Source organism: Otolemur garnettii, unplaced genomic scaffold, assembly GCF_000181295.1.
Source record: "Otolemur garnettii isolate 467f Iridium unplaced genomic scaffold, OtoGar3 scaffold00018, whole genome shotgun sequence".
In the NCBI taxonomy this organism is placed as follows: domain Eukaryota; kingdom Metazoa; phylum Chordata; class Mammalia; order Primates; family Galagidae; genus Otolemur; species Otolemur garnettii.
In genome coordinates this window covers 18,726,340-18,747,035 of record NW_003852413.1, presented here as the reverse complement: position 1 = coordinate 18,747,035, position 20,696 = coordinate 18,726,340, and the positions used below count along the sequence as shown (strand labels likewise).

Here is a 20,696-nt window from a genome sequence, read left to right as displayed (position 1 = left end):
ATTTAAAAGCATAGCATAAGACAATGTTTTTTGTCAAAAATCTTACAATTATTTTTACAAAATAGAAATAATTACTCTTAAAATCTTTTGTCAAAATGCTGCAGATCATTTGTTAATATTTTCTGTTTATTTCTATTAGTATCTATTTTGGATTACAAATACATCTCAGGGGATGTATTTCTGTTTATTTAAATAAATTTAAACAGTTTAAAATAACATTGAAAAGATTTTCTTCCTTTTTCTAAGTCACTTCTAACATAAATTCCTTTTAGCTAAAAAGCTGAATATTACATAAGTTTAAACGCCTAGAAAAAAGTCTCTCATTCTAATAATTTAAAATATACTCATCTCACAAAAAAGATTTTTGTGTTTGTGTGTAATATATGTAGAAGCTGGGGAGAAATGATTTTTGCTTTAGCACTTTTAGATACATCTGTTTATATATTTATAAAAATATTGAAGAAATCAGAAGAGGGAAAAAATATACTCACTTTTCTAACTTCAGCCTTTAGTATAAGCTAAAACTTCAATTAGTGGAAATGATGGCTATGGGAAGAGGATTTAAAAATCCTTCCCCAGTGCATTTTTGTAGCAAATATTCAAGGCTGTTGTAGGCTACGTTTCTTTTTACTACCCTCGAAGTTAGAAAAAAACCCAAACCCTTGAAAATCAAGGTAAGTCTTTTACTTTAAAGTGCTGAATACACACACAATTTTAACTGTTCAATTAAAAATTAGACTCACCAGCTTAAACATTAAATATTTTCCATATGGATTAGTTTATCACTAACTTCAAATATGAAATTCCTATGTAAACATTAAGGTGTTTTTCAAGTTAGTGCTTAACTCCTTTGCATCTGCCTTTGATTGGCAGTTCTTCGAGGTTACAACACTAAGAATCAATCAAGAGAATCTGTGTCTTGTGACATAGCCAAACATGCTCTGGCAGCCTCTACATAATTAACATATTTAACCAACCGTCATAGGATGGTTTTAAATTTGTTAAGCTGTCAGAATCCCCAGACTCTAATAGGCACATCAGTAAAAATGCAACCACATGAACCAAGATCTTTGCTATAAATAAGTTTATCTATTTAAAAAAATCTTCAGTTTGCCTAAAAGAAATAAACTGAAATTCCCCCAAATACAAATTTCTAGGAAAACCTATACAATGATAAATGAGACAAATGCAAACGTATGTTTCATCCTGTTGACATTAACATTATAATCTCTCTGTGCAGACGGAGGAGGGCAGGGATGTGTAGTGTGGTGGAGAGTTTATAAAACAACAAAATCAATACTAATCAAAATTGGGATTTTTGGTTATCTTCAGAAAAGAACTGGAAAAATTCTGTTAAGAAAATAATTCACTTTAAGTAGAAGGCCAGATCAATGAACTTTCAAAATCCCTTCGACAACAGAATTTTATGTGTTTATGATCACCTGGTTAGAGAGCATGTACCAATACCCATATGCAACTTGCTGAAAAACTCTTTGAAAAAATATTCCTTATTATTGCTATTATTATTTACCTGAGGAGGTGCCTTTTTCAGCAACACAAGAAGAGCCTGTAATACGAGATTGGAAAATCGAGGGCCAATGGGAACATAATCTAGAAGAGAAACATTATTGTGTTTAGGGATTCAATATACATGTGCCCATATCCCAAACATTCAGATTGTTCTGCATCAGGAGTAAACACAGCCCTAAATAAAAGCCATGGCATCATCTATAATAAGAAAACATATCTCCAATAATATAGCCTATATGCTTAAAATATAAAAGTCCTTATCTGTAATTTTTTTTAAAGTTTCTAAATATTTATTCTGAGTTCATATAGACATCCCTTTTTTTCCTTTTTTACAAGGAAAATCCCCCAGGTTATTTGTTAAGCATTTCTAAGAAACTACAGCAAACCATGGCAATTGAGTACACTGATAAGAAAATATGATGCTAAAAAATGGGTGGAGGGGACAATAATAAGTAAGGAATTTTAATACAACGGAAAGGGAGGTACAGCCACCAAAATTGGCCCTCAGATGGCAAGGAACAGAAGACTTTCTCAGTAAACTTTCTACTGGTTAGATTTCTACCAATATTGCATAAGCACTCTTGTCCTGTGTGTAGAGTTACCTCTGCCACAGCCCCCTTACGTCATAATGGGCCAGAAGCAATCCCTCTGTTTTATGAATAACCAGAACACACAGCACATTCTTCTTTGCATTAATTTTTGCTAATATATGTTATAATGGACTGGTAGCATCTTGTTTTTCTGAGACCCTAGTAATTTCAGCACAGTAGTAAGGGCTCAGCAAATGCTTGTTGAATAAATGAACAAGCAAGTATCGATAATAACTATTCCTACAAGTAAAAATATACTCAGAGGCCACACATTCCTTACATAGTAGAGTTGCTATGACCACACATCTCAATTGTGTTAAGATAAAGGAATTTACACAGAGCTATGAGTATGGGCCTAAAAGCTTTTAAAGAAATAATCCTATAAATTGGGCAGACTAAAAACTCTCAGGTCACCAGATAAAACTATCAATTTAAGGAGACCTCATATACTTTGTTAGATATTTTGCTTTATAACAGACATTGCCAAGACTTCAGAAAATAAGTAGCAGAGGACATAAAGCAAGTCTGAAAATAATGGGAAAAATGTAACTTGAAATCATTACTGTGCCATATAGACAGCTTAAGGGCGAAGGGATAATCAGGCACTGGGTAGTATTTTCAGATGTTTATTAAGTCACTAGGTGGGTTTCTATGTCAATAGAGTTAATTATCCCATCCCAAGCCATTGTTACAATGAATTTATACCAGATCTATTTAATTTTACAATGCAATAAAATTAAGAGTAACAACAACTTTCTGGTATTTACTTGTAGCTTTCTTCTTATGAGTTGATTGCAAGGACTCAAGTCTTATTAATGGTTGTATCTTACAGAAGTGTGCTTCAACATAGGAGATTAATAAATATTTTTAAAAATTACTACAGAGCACTTTGAGCTTTCAATGTTTTCAACATTTATTATCCCATTTTTGTCTTCACAATTACTCTGTGGGGTCAGCAAGGAAGAGATTACAGTCTGTTTTACGAGAGCAAAAACTGAGGTACAGAGAGCTTAAAACCTCTAGCCCAGGTACTTCAGCAAATTTGTAGATCTCATTCTGATGCTAAACTCTTCTTTCATTAGTTCTGTCAAAGTTCACAAGTGGACTAAACTTCAGCAAATTTGTAGATCTCATTCTGATGCTAAACTCTTCTTTCATTAGATCTGTCAAAGTTCACAAGTTCACTAAACAACCAAAACGTCCATCAGTGAAAATTACTAATCATTTCTTATGGCAAGGCAGACTGGAAAATACAAAATAAGGCCTGGGTCTTTACAGTAAAGCAGTTTATAACAGAATTACAGTAACAGGACGTGTAAACATGAATACTACTGCTGATGTCAGGTATGAAAAATAATGTCATTATTTCCATTGCTTTATAATTCATAAATACTTGTTCATTTTCTCTTGTAGTTTTTGAGACATTAGCTATAATGTGGCAAAGACAGTATGATGTCAGAAGTAAGGACTCACCAAGCAGTCTCTCAATGTCATCCACAACCACACAACTGAGCTGAGATTTGTACGCATCGTCAAAGATCTGGAAGGAAGCAAAGCCATTTATTATTTTGCTGCCTTTTGCATGATACTTTGTGAGAAGATTAACTCTAGTTACTTCTTGAGCTATATTTAAACAAAGTAAAACACTATTATACTTTAGACTACAATAAATTAGAATTTAATGGAGTATAGGATTTTAGAACTGGGAAGAGTTCTTGTAAGCAAACTGAGACCCAACGCAGTTAAATGAATTCCCGAAGATGACTAAACTGGATCTTGGCTGACCAGAGCGCAGGGTAAGGCTGTTCTCAGCGCTAAGAGCTACATGTACCACACTTGGGCCTGCAGGGGATCATGGATCAACTGGCAAATCCCATCACGTTTATCACACTGGTCTCTTATATCTGTGCCAGGAACAGGACTTTAGTGTTGTGATTCAAGAGCCAGATGGAGCCCCAAGGGATGTGTAGAATTAAGCCAGATGTCACTTTATTACCTGTAAGAATTGTGGCCCTGTTAAGCAAAAATACGTCGAAATCAGAGTCCTGTCAAATCACACCATAATGGTAAAAGATTTTACAAAAGAATTAAAGTTACACATGAAGAGTCAGATAGATGTATGTATGAAACCAGACAAAAGTATGTAAGGATACTGTCTTAAGACAGCCAAAGAAATAAATGGAGATTAAGGCAAGCTTGAAGAAAGTTGTTTTTTCCTGGCAAAGGTGCAGATTTCAAACCAGACATTAGGTTATGTGTAAGTTGAATAGAAGTGCCCAGGGCCTTAAGACCAGCCTTTTTGGAAATGAGGGTTTCTATTCCAGAGAGGGCAAGTGGGGCTCAGTGCAACTAATTGATGTCATGGTAAGAAATTAATTCTGTATCCTACCCCAATCTCTCTGGTTGATAAATAACTCAGTGCACTATGATGGTAAAACCCAACCCAACCCCTAAATACATCTTGCTTGGGGTGGCATAATATTCTTTAATGGGTATCTTTTAACCATATAAGATTTGGAATTAGGAATAGAAATAAAGTAAATCAAACTCATAATATTAATACATTTCATATTCGGTTTAAAGACAATTTATGTATACCATGTTTCCCCCAAAATAAGACACTATCTTATATTTATTTTTTCTCAAGAAGACATGCTAGGGCTTATTTTCAGGGGATGTCTTATTTTTATTAAGTATAATACAACAATTTACAATTATTCAAATACAGTTAAGTCATCTTCTTCTGGAACCTGACAGGGGAGCTGACCTTGTTGGTGGGGCTGGTGCTAGTGATGCATAAACTCCTTTCCCCTAGCGGTTCGCACGTGCACAATAGGATGCCTGTGACCTGCGGTTACCACATGCGCACCCATACAAGTGCGAATGGCTCGGAGAAAGGAGCTGTGGCAGATGAAAGGTATTCCAGTCCTCCTTACCGCTCCACACTGAAATGCATGGCGTGACTATGCAGCATATCTGCTAGGTCTTATTATCGGGGTAGGGCTTATATTTAACAAATGCATAGAAATCGTGCTAGGGCTTATTCTTTTGGTAGATCTTATTTTCAGGGAAACACTTGGTCTTTAAAGTATTTTTAACAATTAAGTAAAAAAAGAAAAGAAAAGTTACTTTACTAGAGTCTCATTGCCACCATCTTAATTCAGTTCCTCATTACATCTTTCCTAGCATAAATACTGTCAACAATTTCTCCAAATAGTTAATCAAGTCAGCTCTCCAGTGGACTTGCTTTGCTTTGAACCACCACTTTTAGTCCCTAATCACTCTCAAATATGCTATCAAAACTCCATCTATCCTTTCACCTTCAGCTGTTTCCCTAATGCATTGAGGTGGATAAAAACTTCCTTCTATTAGTATTACCTCTAGGATACAGCCCAGAGCATTATTTAGTAATGATGTGTGCTTAGTAGGTTCAAGGGTTGAAACAATACAAGCCCTAAGTCAATCCTGCTGTAAGTTACTTGCCTCTCTTCTCCTTTGATATAGCATTTTATATATTAAGTAAAGGAGGTCCCATAGTTGAGCCTAACTTTAGAGGGGCTGCAGATAGATGGTTTCACCGTGTGCCCTGAGAGAGAACTGGGATGTGTGTGTGGGATTCCCCAGTGACTACCACAGTATAGCTCCCATGCTCTATGCCAACCACATCATCTTATATTTTCCCTAGCCTTTTATCTCCTCCCCATTAAAAAAAAAAAAAAAGGAAGAGATAATGAGAAGAATAGGATATTTACTTCAGATTCTTTTTTTTTGAGATAGAGCCTCAAGCTGTCGCCCTGGGTAGAGAGCCATGGCATCACAGCTCACAGCAACCTCCAACTCCTGGGCTCAAGCAATTCTCCTGCCTCCGCCTCCTAAGCAGCTGGGACTACAGGCACCTGCCACAATGCCTGGCTATTTTTTTGGTTGCTGCCATTGTTGCTGTTTGGTGGGCCAGGGCTGAATTTGAACCCACCAGCTCAGGTGTATGTGGCTGGCACCTTAGTCGCTTGAGCTACAGGCACCAAGCCTACTTCAGCTTCTTGATACATAATGATGGTTCCTTTTGGCTTTGAGTTGGTGCATTCAAGACAACTGAAATGTCTGAAAGTAGTTCCCCAGTGGTTCTCTGCCATTTTCTCGAAGACCGAACAAATACAGCAGCCATTGCAATATCTCACAAACTCAGGAGATTCAGAGAATCAGTCAAAATAATGTTTTGCTTTTCAAATCATTTTTTGAGAATTCTATTAAAAGCTCTGATGCAAGCATGTAATTCTGACCTTGGGCTGCTGTGAGATCATGGATTAGAGCCATAGGCGCCGGGGATACCACAACCTGGCTGGAAGCAGTAGTCCTCCATTTTTCCTAAATCTGCCCTTCTCAAAACAATTTATAGCTTATATGGTTACAGGGACCTTACTGAGGACACTACAGGGGTCTAAACTGTATTGCTATGTGTATGTAGTCTCACCAACTTATCTCAGATACTGTAATTCAAAAAGCACTACAAATCACTGCCCAGCTGACTTCATGGGCTACCTATAACATGGGAGGGAGGGAAAAAAATACCTACAGCAGTCATTTAATATAAAGTAGTGGGTTTTGTTTTTGTTTTGTTTTTTACAGACAGCTCTCAGTGTACTAATTACTATCAGAGGGAGAGACGTGCTCACAGCAAACTCTCTTAACGATGCACTAACCATGACAAAGGCTGTGCAATTCCAGTTGTAACTTGACTAGTTTCAATTGACCAGTCAACCGAAACTACTTTGGGTAGCTCCTCGGCTCTGATTTAAATATATATATACACACCCCTTTCACTTCTTACACATACATTCTCTTCGTTATCTAGTCTCGGGTGCAATCTATGGTCGGCGCTTGTTCCCTGAACCCATGGTTTCTGCCTAGTCTCCTCAGTCCCTTTCCCAATCAGCTTCCTGGCCTAGGCCCCAGCAGAACCCTCACTAAGAAGACACTCACATTTGATCGACAACCTGAGATTAGCTGCCAGACTAAAGTTTAAATGAGATATTTACATACTGAGCAGGGAAGTTTTGCCACAACTTTGGGTAGGTAAACCCGAAAAGAGAAGTACTAGAAAGAAAGAGGCAGGAAAAGTAAAATCATACTAACTGCCCTAGTTAGAACAGTACCACTGAAGTGCCAGTCTCACATCAGACACGGCACACAGTGGATGCACAGTGTCTGCTCCACATCAAATGATGCCTCCACACAGAGGCACCCAGGAGGGCTGAAGCTGGAGGAAAGGGCTGTGTCTTACAGATTCCTTAAAAAAATCAGTCTACAGAATATAGGGTCATCCTAGTGTAATCAGGGAGTTTCCTGTAGAGCAGGTAAGATTGTGAGCCTACATATTTGGGTCTTAAAGTCAGGTATGAAGTCTGCAAGAGAAGGGTAAGGGGAAAAAATGGGCAGAGTTAAAGAAGGAAACGATATGAGAAAGAGTGGCATCAGCCAGCAGGAGTCTCAGGAAATAATGAGAGGTCTATTACAAAGGACGAGGAACAGCTCTGGGAACCACGAAATCCATAGTCTATTTCTAGTTGTGCAGATGAGACTGTCACTATTAAACTCTCTGGTACCACTTCTATCACATGCAAAGGAGGATAGTACAACACCAGCTTGAGGGTCGTAAGAGATAACCCAGGATGTTAGGAGCCTGGGCTCAAAGCAAAAGTGAGCTGGATGTGCTCTGAGCACTGAGGGAGAGGAGAAGTGGACCTCATCACAGGGGGTTAGGAGCAAGTCTCCATATGTGCTAGATATAAAGGACATGGCAAGTTCTTACGACCCAGATCCTACTCCTGGAACATTCCATCAAACTAGGAGCCACCTGTATGTAGGGAGGGGCGGCAGCTGCAGGCCCTGGAGTCTACATGAGTACAGATGGGAGCACACCAGCATGAGCTCTATTAATCCCAGCCTTTCAGAATCACACACCGCAGCAAAATATGTTCTAAGGAGATCTCGCCCTCTATCCTCTGTGACCACCTTAGTGCTCTTAGGTAAGGAAAGCCAAATTTTCTGGTTCTTTTGGGGCCTGAAAGAGTTCATCTCAATTCTAAAGTGGTTGCTGTGAAGTACCTCATTAGCAGAAATCTGATGACTGTAGGAGTCTGATGGCATAGAAAATCCCTACTGTAGTAAATCTGTCAGCGATTAGTTGAAAGCGTACTCTAATCATATTTGGTAGCATATAAAAACATAAATGAGCAAATTCAGATTGGTGCTATCTGTAATAATCTCTAGTTTCTAAATATAACTTGGGAGTAGACCAAGCAAACATTAGCTGTCTTCTAATGACACTGCCTCAGGAAGTGGACCTAAACTGTTGGCAAAGCAGAAAGCTTCCTGGAATGACCTTAAAATCTTTCATTTGTTCGCTCTGCTTTTCAGGAACAAAATCCTACATTTTCATATAACATGAGCCACAGAATGGGATATTCTTAATAATAGAATAAGTCCCAAGGTCTGCACCACCTTCTTTGTACGCCACACGGATACCAGTGACAAAAGACACACTGTACTAAACCAAACCACAACAAATGCCCACCCTGCCACCCAGGGACCTGCAGTCACTTCCGGAGTGTGCACTTCTCTCAGCTAATACAGGCACGAACTTCAACAAACCAGCTACATGATATATTAGGATGTTAACTAAAAACATCCAAATTCTGTTGCTTAGTAACTGCTGTCAAAAGATCTAATTTCCAGCTCTGCTCTTTGTATAGACTAAACCATGAAAAGAGGAGGATTAGGCACCATGATTCTGTTCTGTGCAGACTACAATTTGCAGTGGGATTTACAGGAGGATATTCAAAGAAGATTATTTCTTTCTTGCAAAGCTAGTGGAAAGGAAAATTTCGTCCATTAATTTTCGATCCTTTGAAAATAAGACTATATCATGTTATTAGTGGGTACAGTTTTATAAATCACAGATATTTTCACTTAATTTTATTCAAACAATTTAGTCACGTCCAGTGGTTCTATTTTCATCTCTGTATTGATTGTGTACTTAGAAAGCATCAAGATTAGGTAGTTAGTCGAAATCAAATTCCACTGCTTTCTTCTTTTGTTCATTTAATGCCACTAGTAGAACAAGTAAAATGGATTTTTCAAAAGTATAGATGCACAAATGGATAAAGGAGTTAAAATTGAAAAACAGAATGAAGTTTGGGAAGCAAACATAAAATGGGAGAGACGAGGAAGCTCTGTGAATACTTCCAACACTCTAATGGAACATATGGTACCCCCCCAGAATGTGAGGACAATACCTCCCACAGACTTAGGCTAAAGAAGTTTATCTATGGAGAAAGGATTTATTAAGCAAATTAAGAGAAGCACAAGGTGACCTTTAAGTTAATTGAGAAGGAACTACTTTTATGCATTTTAGCACCACCCACTTGCAAAAAAGAAGCAATAATGTAATTACGGTGAAATCTTACATACTTATTAAAGCAAGCTAACAGCCTTCTTTGCCAACAAAAACTCTTATCTGTTAGTTTAAGTAATAAAATGTTATATAAAGATGCTAGATGAATTAACTAACTCAGACGACCTATCTTTAACAGAAATTAATGTGCTATAGTATTTCTGAGCTTCACAAACTACTGTCATGCAAAACATACTGAAAAATCTTTAAAACTGAGCATTTAGTCATTAAAATGTAGCTAAAGAAATAACTGAACGTCAACCCTTTCCCTATCAACTTGCCAAAAAATATTTTAACATGTCAAATGTGGGTGAAAAATCCCAGGGAGCTTATGTTCTCATATGATGGTGTTATAAGTGTAAGTTGGTACAACTTTCTGAAGGGATGAGCTTTAAAAATCATTTTTACATAAGAGTTTTGATAGCAATATATACCAAAAAATCTTTGACATGTTAGTATTTTTTACTTTGGCAATCAATCCCAATTCTGAGAATTTAAACTAAGGAAGCAATCAGAAATGTATGTTCAATAATAATGTAGTAAAGGCTCGGCGCCTGTGGCTCAAGTGGCTAAGGCGTCAGCCATCTACACCTGAGCTGGCGGGTTCGAATCCAGCCTGGGCTCGCCAAACAACAATGACTGCAACCAAAAAACAGCCGGGCATTGTGGTGGGCGCCTGCAGTCCCAGCTACTTGGGAGGCGGAGGCAGGAGACTCGCTTAAGCCCAGGAGTTAGAGGTTGCTGTGAGCTGTGATGCCATAGCACTCTACCCAGGGTGACAGCTTCAGGCTCTGTCTCAAAAAAAAAAAAAAATGATGTGGTAAAAATAACCACTACTTTACTGAGTACATATTATGTCCCTGGCACTATGCCATACTTTACATCAATTACCATGTCATTTAATTCTTACAGTAACCCTATGATGCAGCTATTAATATGATCTTCATTTTACACATGAGAAAACAGAGGGTTAGAGGTTAAATGACTTATCTGAGGTCATAGAGCTGGTAAATGTGGTGGAGATGAGATTCAAATTCAGACCTCTTTGAGTCCTAAGCCCAGTTTCTAAGCCATATGATGCTACTGTGTCTAAGAAAATGCTAATAATAAAATGAAGGGCAATAATTTTTCTAGTTTTGTAGCTCTGTGGAATATTATTTGTAATTTGTGACAAAAACTGGAAACAATCTAAATATCCAATGAAAGGGGATTGTTGAAATGAATATTATGCAGCTATTAACTGAACATAATATTGAGATAAGTTTTAGTGACAGTGAAAGCAGTTCACAATTTTTAAGTGGAAGAAAGCTGGTTTATAACACTATATTCAATGTTACCCCATGTATAAAGGTGTGTGTGCACATGTCTGAGTAGAAAAGGGAATTGAAGGACAAGTACAAATATGGATTTATTTTTCTTTTCTTTTCTATATTTTATAAATCATTTTTGTAATAAAAAAAGCTACATATTTTGGGAGTGGAGCACCTATAAGGAATAAAAAAACAACTTTTCTTTGGGATGATAAAATTTTACAAATTATTTGTGCTCTGAAAAAAAATTAAAACATCTTTGCATCTTCACACTACAAATGATGTAGTAGGAGGCAGACTAGAACTTATACTCAAGAATGGCATTTGTATTTCATTTTCAAAAAGAACCTGGAAGACTTAGCATCTTTAGACTGGTTTGAGCCCTCGGGCTTTTGTCAACCTATCATTAAGTAACAATGTGAAAACTATTTGCAGGGGAAGATTTTGTAATATTTCTAATATATTTCTAAGACACCTATGCTTCATTCTTTTTCTCTTTTCTGAGCTTCAGTTGCAGGGAATAATATTTTTTCCCCCAAGGAAAACCAAAAAGCCTAATACGAATTTATTATCCTGCTGAAGCAGAAATAATTTTTGTAACATTAAGAGTACGTGGATGATCCAGACAGTGAATCATGAATCTAAACAATTTTGAATAAGCTTGTGTAGCCACTTATTTTTATATTCCTTAGCCTTCTACTCGTCTAAAACTCTACCTTGAAAGGCTTCGACAATTTAAAGATTAAATCATAAGTGATTAAGCCATTAATTTAACCATTTAAGCCTCTAAAATCAGCACATATTACCTTCCCCCCTCAAGTCAATTTGCAAGAGATTAAAATAATAAAAATGATAATATCTCTCATTTACAAAGCAGCTTTGATCTGCAGAAGCCTAAAGTACTTTTAAAAAACTTTATAGAAAAACTAGGGCCATCCACCCACATCTCCGAGTACATCTGAGGTACATGCCTGCAGCTGGTGGAAAGCAATGAAGTAATTGACCGTTTACAAAGAGGACTACTACTTTTGAACAGTATTAGGAATAAATGAGGGAAATACAAACAGAATTAGCTAATCAATCAATAAATGGGACATTCAATGGCTAGAAATCCCAAGCGCTATTATACAAATTTCATTAGAAGAAGTGGCTTAAGGGGACCCCATAGAGGGAAAATGGAAAACAAAGAAAAAGAACCCCTACCTACTCTGAGGGAATTACTGGTCCCAAGTTGTTCTACCCAGATATTCCAGGGAAGGGCAGCTACTACTGGGTTCACCTCAGAAACAGAAAAACAGACTATGATACTCTAAGTTTTTTTTTTTTTGTGTCTGACAACATTTCCCTCTCTTTCACACTCAAATTCAAAGATTTTTGTGTAGAATATTTATCTTGACATTTCAGTGTGTACTGCTGGAATCCTGCTATAAGTTCTGCCTCCTCTATTCCAAGCAACCTGCAAAAACAATTTTCTGCTACCTGTGCAAACAACTACCTGAGCAACAACTTCTTCTTTCTTTTTTTTATTCTATTCTATTCTTTCTTTCTTTTTTGAGACAGAGCCTCAAGCTGTCACCCTGGGTAGAGTACCATGGCATCACAGCTCACAGCAACCTCCAACTCCTGGGCTTAAGCGATTCTCTTGCGTCTCTTACAGGCACCCACCACAATGCCTGGCTATTTTTTGGTTGCAGCCGTCATAGTTCTTTGGTGGGCCCAGGCTAGATTCGAACCCACCAGCTCAGGTGTATGTGGCTGGCGCCTTAGCTGCTTGAGCCACAGTGCCAACCCCCCCTTTTTTTTTGAAGACAGTCTCACTCTGTTGTCTGGACTAGACTGTCACGGCATCAGCCTAGGTTACGGCAACCTCAAACTCTTGGGTTTAAGCGATCTTCCTGCCTCAGCCTCCCAAGTAGCTAAGATTATAGGCGAGTACCATTATGTCCAGCTAATTTTCCTATTTTTAGTAGAGATGAGGTCTTGTTTTTCTCAGGCTGGTCTTGAACTCCTGACCTTGAGTCATCCTCCCACCTTAGCCTCCCAGAGTGCTAGGATTACAGGATTGAGTCACTGAACCGGCCTAAAGTAACTTCTTAACACTTTTTGGAAGTCTTCTTTTTAAACATATTTTTCCTCTCCAGTCTCTTTCCTAAAGATAAACTGAATTAATGCTACACTACATTTCTATAGAGTGAGGGCCTAAGAATAAAATGAAAGAATGCCCTGAGCTGCTAAAACAGTCTTCCCACTATGAGGAGGGGCTCCATAAAAATATGAGCAAGTCAAGGGAAAGCATTTCAATTCTCAAGATTCTTTTCCTTAATTCTGATTTTCTCAACAACTCTTGAACTTATCGCCAGTTCATATCTATAAAAGGTCAAGCATAGAAAAAAAAAGGGTGTAAGAAAAAGAAATACTTTAGCTGGATGGAAAAATTAATTTCTTTACTGTCTGGGAATATGTAAAATTAGATTATCAATGGAAACATGGGCTATCAAGTGAGATGAAACAGCTGTCAAAAGTCTTCATCTTTAGGGGCAGTGCCTGTGGCTCAAAGGAGTAGGGCACCGGCCCCATATGCCAGGGTTCAAACCCAGCCCTGGCCAAAAACTGCACACACACACCAAAATGTCTTCATCTTTGATTTTTATTGCTGTTGCTGCTTTTTTTTTTTTTTTTTTAAAAAGATGCCTTCCATGGCACTTGCCTGAGTATAAGATATGGACTAGATGATCTTATAGCTCTTTCAGCCCTAGGATTCTATTCTATATTGTTCTAACTTCATTGTTGAAAGTGGCTATATTAATAAGGTACCAAATGCAGCTGGAGAAAGGAAGATGATCAGGACTACATTAAGTTGCCCTGTAGACTCTGATTATCACCGAGTGTACAATTATCCTTTTGTAGGGGTTTCTGTGAATATTTTTCCAATGGTACATCTCTGTCCTTTCTCAAACTCTGTAGTCAAATTAACTGACCCCAAATGGTTTGACTCTGTACAATAATGAAAGAACTTAAAAAAAAATCCTACATGCATTTGTTCTACTGTATCGACATTTTTTTTTTTTTTTTTTTGAGGCAGTCTCAAGCTGTTGTCCTGGGTAGAGCACCCTGGCGTCATAGCTCACACCAAACTCAAACTCTTGGGCTCAAGCCATTCTCTTGCTTCAGCCTCCCAAGTTGCTGGGACTATAGGCACCCGCCACAACACCTGGCTATTTTTTTTTGTTGCAGTTGTCATTGTTGTTTTAGTTGGCCCAGGGCTGGGTTTGAACCCTCCGGCCTTGGTGTTTGTGGCTGGTGCCCTACCCACTGAGCTACGGGCACCACCCTCTATCAACATTCTTAATTATGATTCTTTCAATCAAGTTGAAATAACAAACTTAGGAAATGAAAATTAATATGTATAAACAAAAGCATAATTTGGAAGGCAAAGGTAAAAATGCATTACAAAGTTAAAAAATCTAAAACAGTCACTGTCCCCCACCCCCACTCCCAAATTCTGCTGATAATTTAGTTCTACTTGAGAAGAATGTAGTTGCTATGGTTTTTTCATATTTACATGTATACACACACATACACATCTAAGAGATAGGAAATTAATTAATGTAAAAATCTTGATACCTTCTTCATGGCCTGACATTTGGCTGTCTCAGAAAAGCCAATCATCTTATCAGGAGAACAGATCTTGATGAAGGGGAAGTTGGATTCCTCTGCAATTTTTGCAGCTAAAGCAGTCTTCCCACTATGAGGAGGGCCTGCATAAAAATATGAGCAAGTCAGAGGAAAAAAGCCAACCTAAGCAAAGGGAAATAAAACAAGTTTAAACTTTTATCCACGATGTTCTGAGGTCTCAACTAGTTGCTCATTAACATTTCCTGACACAATTTCACAGCAGACATGTTTTCTCTTATTTATTAGCAACTAAACTTAATGCACTGATTAGCATTTCTCAAGAGTATGGTGAAATACATACCTTCGTATTCTCTCACACAGCCTTAATCTTTCAAACTTCTGGCTAACTATATAAAGTATAAGGTTTTTGCTTTTTTTTAAAAAAAAGAGAGAAAATACATTCAGATGCATATCAGTACAGTACTTGTAAATTCTATCAAACTGTCTAACAAACAATGCAGTCTTCTTAGGAGATGGTATTAGGTGCAGGAAAAAACTGCCTTATTAGAAGCATAACTCCCTTATTAAAAAGCTAGAATTCTAAAGACTTAGGCCTTCTCATAAAGGCCAGCCCTGCATTTAGACATCCCCTCCCTTCCCTTCTGTGCACTGGACGATGTGTCCCTCTTCTAACCACAAACCAACCAAATCCTCCTTGCCATCTTCTCAGGAACCTAACACTACTGATTGTTCCCCTCTCTCTCTCTGCTCGTCTTCTTCCTCTTCCCTAAAGTCTTTCCAAAAGCATTTAAACATGCTCTGGTCTACCTGACCATTTACTAAACAAAAGCAAACCTCTTTCTGGACTTCACAACCCTTAACAGTACCATTTTTCTCCCTTCAAAAGGTAACTTCCCTAAATAATTACCCACCCTGACTGCCTTCACTCTTCCCTCCGTTATACCCTCACCACGTCATGGCTCCCACCCCCCACATCACTGAGCAGGCTCCCCACCAATGACCTTCATGTTACCAACCCAACAGACAGTATTTTTGTCAGCCTCTTGGAAGCATTTGATAAAATTCATAACTCTCCTCTTTCTTGAAATAAGTTTCTTTTCTTTTTTTGCCTTCCGTGACAGCTCATTCTCTTTTCCTCCCTCTTCCCTCACTGGTTACTCTTGCTCAGTCTCCTTTGTCAACTCTGTCGCTTCTATTTACTCCCTAAATGTTAACATATTTCCAAGATAAGTTGTAGGCCTTCTCTTCATCTCAACCCATATCTTTTCTGTAAATGGCTTCATCCATTCCCATGGCTTCAATGGCAATCTATATACTGACAACTCAGACCTGTCTTCTGAGTGATAGATCCACATATCCAACAGAATACTCAACATTTCCAATTCAATTATCCTATATGAACCTAGAATTTAACATGTTCAAAACAGAACTCATAAGCTTTCCTTTAGAAATCTGCTTGTGTACTGGTATTCCCAATCTTAGGGGTGGTGGCTCACACCGATGATGTCAGAAAACTGGGGGTCATATTTGACACCTCTGCCCATATTTAATCTATGTAATATTTCTTTTATTTCTTTCTTTTTTTTTTTTGAGACAGAGTCTCATTCTGTTGTTCATGCTAGAGCACCATGACCTCAGCATAGCTCACCACAACTCCTGGGTTCAAACGATCTTCCTGTCTCAGTCTCCCAGGTAACTGGGACTAAAGGTCACCATAATGCCGGGCTGATTTTTCTATTTTTAGTAGAGACAGGGTCTTGCTCTTGTTCAGGCTGGTCTCGAACTCCTGAGATCAAGCAGTCCTCCTCCTGCCTTGGTCTCCCAGAATGCTAGGATTAGAGGTGTGAGCCACCACTCCCAGCCTTTACCCAATATTTCTAAGCTTCAGCTTAGAAACAAAATAGCATCCATGCTCATAGGGTTAAAGTGAGGTTTAAATGAGAAAATGTGTATAAAAGTGCTAGAAGAGTAGCTGGCAGATAGTAAGTGCTCAAGGAATGTTAGCTTAAGTATGATTGATAATAATTATTAAGTTTTTTTGTTCTACCTCTTAAATATTTCTCAAATTACTCCACTTATCTCCATCTCTGTTACCACCACATTACTTCAAATCACAATCAATTCTTATTAGGCCCGACACAACTGTTTCTAACCATTAGTTCCTACTGTATCTTTTTGCCCCTATAATCCATTCTCTATCACAAAGCAGACATGATGAGGTTTTGAAAAACAGGAATCTGATCATGTGACTTCACCACTTAAAACTTCACAAATGGCTTTCCATTGCTCCCAAGATACAGTCTAAATAGTTTAACACAGCCTACAAGGCTTTGTGTGAACTGGCTACTGTCAAGCTTCTTCCTTCCCACAACTTTTTCACATGCTGGTCCCTCTGCCTAGAACATCTTTTCCAATCACATTGGCCAGCTTCTCCTCATCCTTCAGGCCCTGGCTTAATATGTTCCTCTCAGGGAGCTTTCAACCCTTGACCTTTGGAAGGGGTTAGGTTCCCCTATCATGTGGCCTCACTGAATTTTTCTGTTGTACTAATCTGTTGACTGTAAATTAATGATCTGTAAATGGAATGTCCTTCCTTTTTGTTTATTTAATAAAATCCTAATTGATCCCTTCAAGGCTAAATTAAGCATCATCTGTAGCTCTCCCTGAATATGCCTAAGCAAAATAACTTGCACTCATACATACATTTACACAAACACACTATAGTTAGGAATTTCTTTACAAGTCTTTTTTCATGGCCAGACTGAACACTTGAATGTCTCTATATCCCCAGCAACTAGTTCAATGACTAAAACATAGCAAGTACTCAGTAAATATTAATTTACTGAATTGAGTGCTCTGTGGTATCATTCAGTCTGTCAAGTACTACAGAAACTTGTTGCTATCAGTGACCAGTGACATTCCACCCCAAGAGAATTTTAATTTGTACATAATATTGGTATATATCCTAGATCACTATTTTCAAATCATGAACAAGGTTAAAAACTGATGATAATTTACTTTTCTAGAATATGGTAGATGGCTTTTAAAAAATGTCTTTTTTTTTTTTTTTTTACCTTAATGTTATGTTATCATTCATTCTTACCTTCCAAAAGGACGCTAACCAATGGTGTGCGGTCACTATTCTTTGTCTGCTGAACCAGCAGCTCCCCATCATCTAGAACTCGGGTAACTGGGTCACCCCATTTGATGATACCATTCATAATGTAACTTGCATAATCCTCTTGGTTTGTACCAAATGCCTATTGAGGAAAAGAATAGTTTAAAGCATTATTAACAGTGATGTTCAAAGCTAAAATATTTAACAAAAGAGGAGTAATAGTTCCTACACACTGAAAGTGTTAAGCACTATCTCATACTCATGTAAAAAACTTAGAAAGAAAAAAATGATTTTACAATTTCTCATTTAACTTTTACCCACTAGGAAAAAAGAAAGCTGCTAATGCAATAAAAACAATAGATTCTAGGTTTTGATATGACCCCAAATCATAATTCCTGACAGAAAGTGTATCTTTCAAAGTACTCATTTCTACAAAGAGTATGTAGTTTGTGGCCTTTCTGTTAAGAACAAATTAAAAAAGGGATTATGGACTTAGAAGTTAGAAATGGCTGAGCAGACAATATACCATCCTAACACTGACTGTAGGTGCTATCAATTAAAATGGGAATATAAAATGGTAAAGAGAAGACACTGACTTTGTGGTAGGGGTTGAGTTAAATGGCACTAAGGTAAGTCTGTAGGCCTCCAGGCCATATGCGGCCCACCTAGGACATTTATCCGGCCTGCTGGATGTTTTTGCCACCGCTGCCTGTCTTGCTTAGCAGCTGACTTATCTCAGGGCCCGCAGTCCGGCCCTCCAACGGTCTGAGGGACAGTGAACTGGCCCCCGGTTTAAAAAGTTTGAGGACCCCCTCATGTAAATAAATGATTTAGAATGAGACAGAAAAGGGCTGGGCACAGTGGTTCCCGCCTATAATCCTTAATCTGGGAGGCCAAGGAGGGAGGATTGTTTGTGCTCAGGAGTTTGAGATCAGCCTGAGCAAGGTGAGAAACTGTTTCTACTAGACAGAAAAAGTAGGAGCCCATTGTGGTGGTCTCCTGTAGTCCTAGCTATTTGGGAGGCTGAGGACCACTTGAGCCCAGGAGTTTGAGTTTGAGATTGCTGTAAGCTAGGCTAAGGCTATGGCACTCTAGCCTAGGCAACAGAGTGAGACGCTGCTTCTAAAAACCAAACCAAACCAAACCAAAACAAGAATGAGACAGAAATGAGCAGCTGTAAGCAAAGGGTTAGGAAACAGAAATAAAAGAATTACTATATATAGTTTTATTTGTGTTCACTACATTAGGGCTTAAATCAAATCCTTCATTTTCAATTTCTAATCTCAAAGATTATAACTCCCATTAACATAGTTGCCAAAAGTAGACAATAACATTAGTAATTACAATTGAATTAGAGTTTCATAAGGCTAACAACAGAATAAATAAGTAGGAAAACATAACCAATATATAAGTAAAGGTCACGTTTCTTGAGAATTTCAACTTTTTAAACATTATCACATTTCTCAAAAAGCCAATTTTTGATTAGCTGATGTATGGAATAATTGTAATAGTTCTTTAGAACTTACACCTCATAGAAAGTTAATTTTGTAATAATGCTTCTCAAACAGTATCCAGTAGTCTCAAGTCCTATTACTTCGACACAAAAACACTTGCAGACCACTGTTTGGGTGGTGTCCGTGCATACACTACAGTCTTTTGATTTCTGAGTAAAGAGGAAAAGTCCTTATTCTTTGGTCTGGATGTGGCAAATTCAGTGGCCCTTATAAAAAGGGATAAAGGAAGGACCTAATCAATACGGGTTAAATGGTTGTTCTAGGAAATTTGTAGGTTGGCTGGCTTTGTCTTTAATTGTTCCAGGTATATACTCTAAGTCTCAAGGCAGAATATTTAAGACGCTGGAACTATAATTATAATGGTGACTCTGGATGACTTACGCACACATCCCTTCATTTCACTTTTTGCTTATTCTCTAGACCTTCGGAAAAAATAAAAGCAATTTCTGAATTCTTACTTCCTCACAGCAAGATTACTTGCCATTAAGAGAAAAATCTGAGAACTGCTTAGTAACTTTTTGAAAGTATTTATTTTATATTTAAAAGTCATAATAGTCTTAAAAACAGGGCTAAAGCAAATTGACTTTTATCTCTAAAGGAGATACTTGTGATAAATGATTATTGACAGGAATATACAACAAACAGCTGATAAGCATATGAAAAGCTGCTCAACATCACTAATCATTAGGGAAATGCAAATCAAAACTATAATTAAATTTCACCTCATGCTCATGAGGAGGGACACTACCAATAAATAGAAAATAATAAGTGTTGGCAAGGATGTGAAGAAATCAGAATCTTTGTGCACTATTGGCAGGAATATAAAATGGTATGGCCAGTGTGGAAATCATATGGCGGTTTTTCAAAAAATTAAAAATAGAATTACCATATTATTCAGCAATTCCAATTCTAGATATATACCCAAAAGAACAGAAAGGTCTTGAAGAGATATTTGTACAGCTATGTTGACAGCAGTTTTATTCACAACAGCAAAAATGTGGGAGGAACCTAAATGCCCACTGATGGATAAATGGATAAGCAAAATTTAGTATATACATACAACAGACTATTATTCAGCCTTAAAAAGAAAGAAAATTTTGACATGTGTTGCAACATGGATCAACCTTGAAGACACCATGCTAAGGGAAATAAACCAGTCACAAAAAGACAAATACTGTATGATTCCACTTATAGGAGGTACTTAGACAGAACAGTGGCTGCCAGGGATTGTGGAGGAGGGAAAGATGGGGAGTCATGTAGCATTTCAGTTTTACAAGATGAAAAGAGTTTTAGAGGTGGATGGTGTTTATATAAGATAAATATAGACTAATTGACAATAGTGTGTCATGTATTTAAGATTAATCTAATTTCATGCACCTGCGGTTCTTAAGAACTGGGCTTTTCTATGATTTGTTTTTATGCTAATATAGAACTCCAAACAATAGTTACTCAAATGTTAGTTGTTCTTTTATAGAAAAATGGGTTGATGACCTTATACTGCATTTTGAAGCTTCAACTATGACTATTTTGACTATATTTTAAGAA

The 20,696-nt window shown here is 37.6% G+C and overlaps 1 protein-coding gene across 3 annotated transcripts in view; it reads right to left on the bottom strand.

Moving 5' to 3' along the window:
• The window catches only part of NSF (N-ethylmaleimide sensitive factor, vesicle fusing ATPase), a 145,673-nt gene that overhangs the window by 27,975 nt on the left and 97,002 nt on the right, over window positions 1-20,696 (bottom strand). For all 3 annotated transcript variants that reach the window (XM_003786233.1, XM_023511293.1, XM_023511292.1), the window contains exons 14-17: window positions 17,623-17,779; window positions 14,508-14,641; window positions 3,594-3,660; window positions 1,532-1,611 (exon numbers count right to left, since the gene is read on the bottom strand). In XM_003786233.1, coding sequence (XP_003786281.1) covers window positions 1,532-1,611; window positions 3,594-3,660; window positions 14,508-14,641; window positions 17,623-17,779 — 438 coding nt within the window. The remainder of the gene's footprint in view (window positions 1-1,531; window positions 1,612-3,593; window positions 3,661-14,507; window positions 14,642-17,622; window positions 17,780-20,696) is intronic.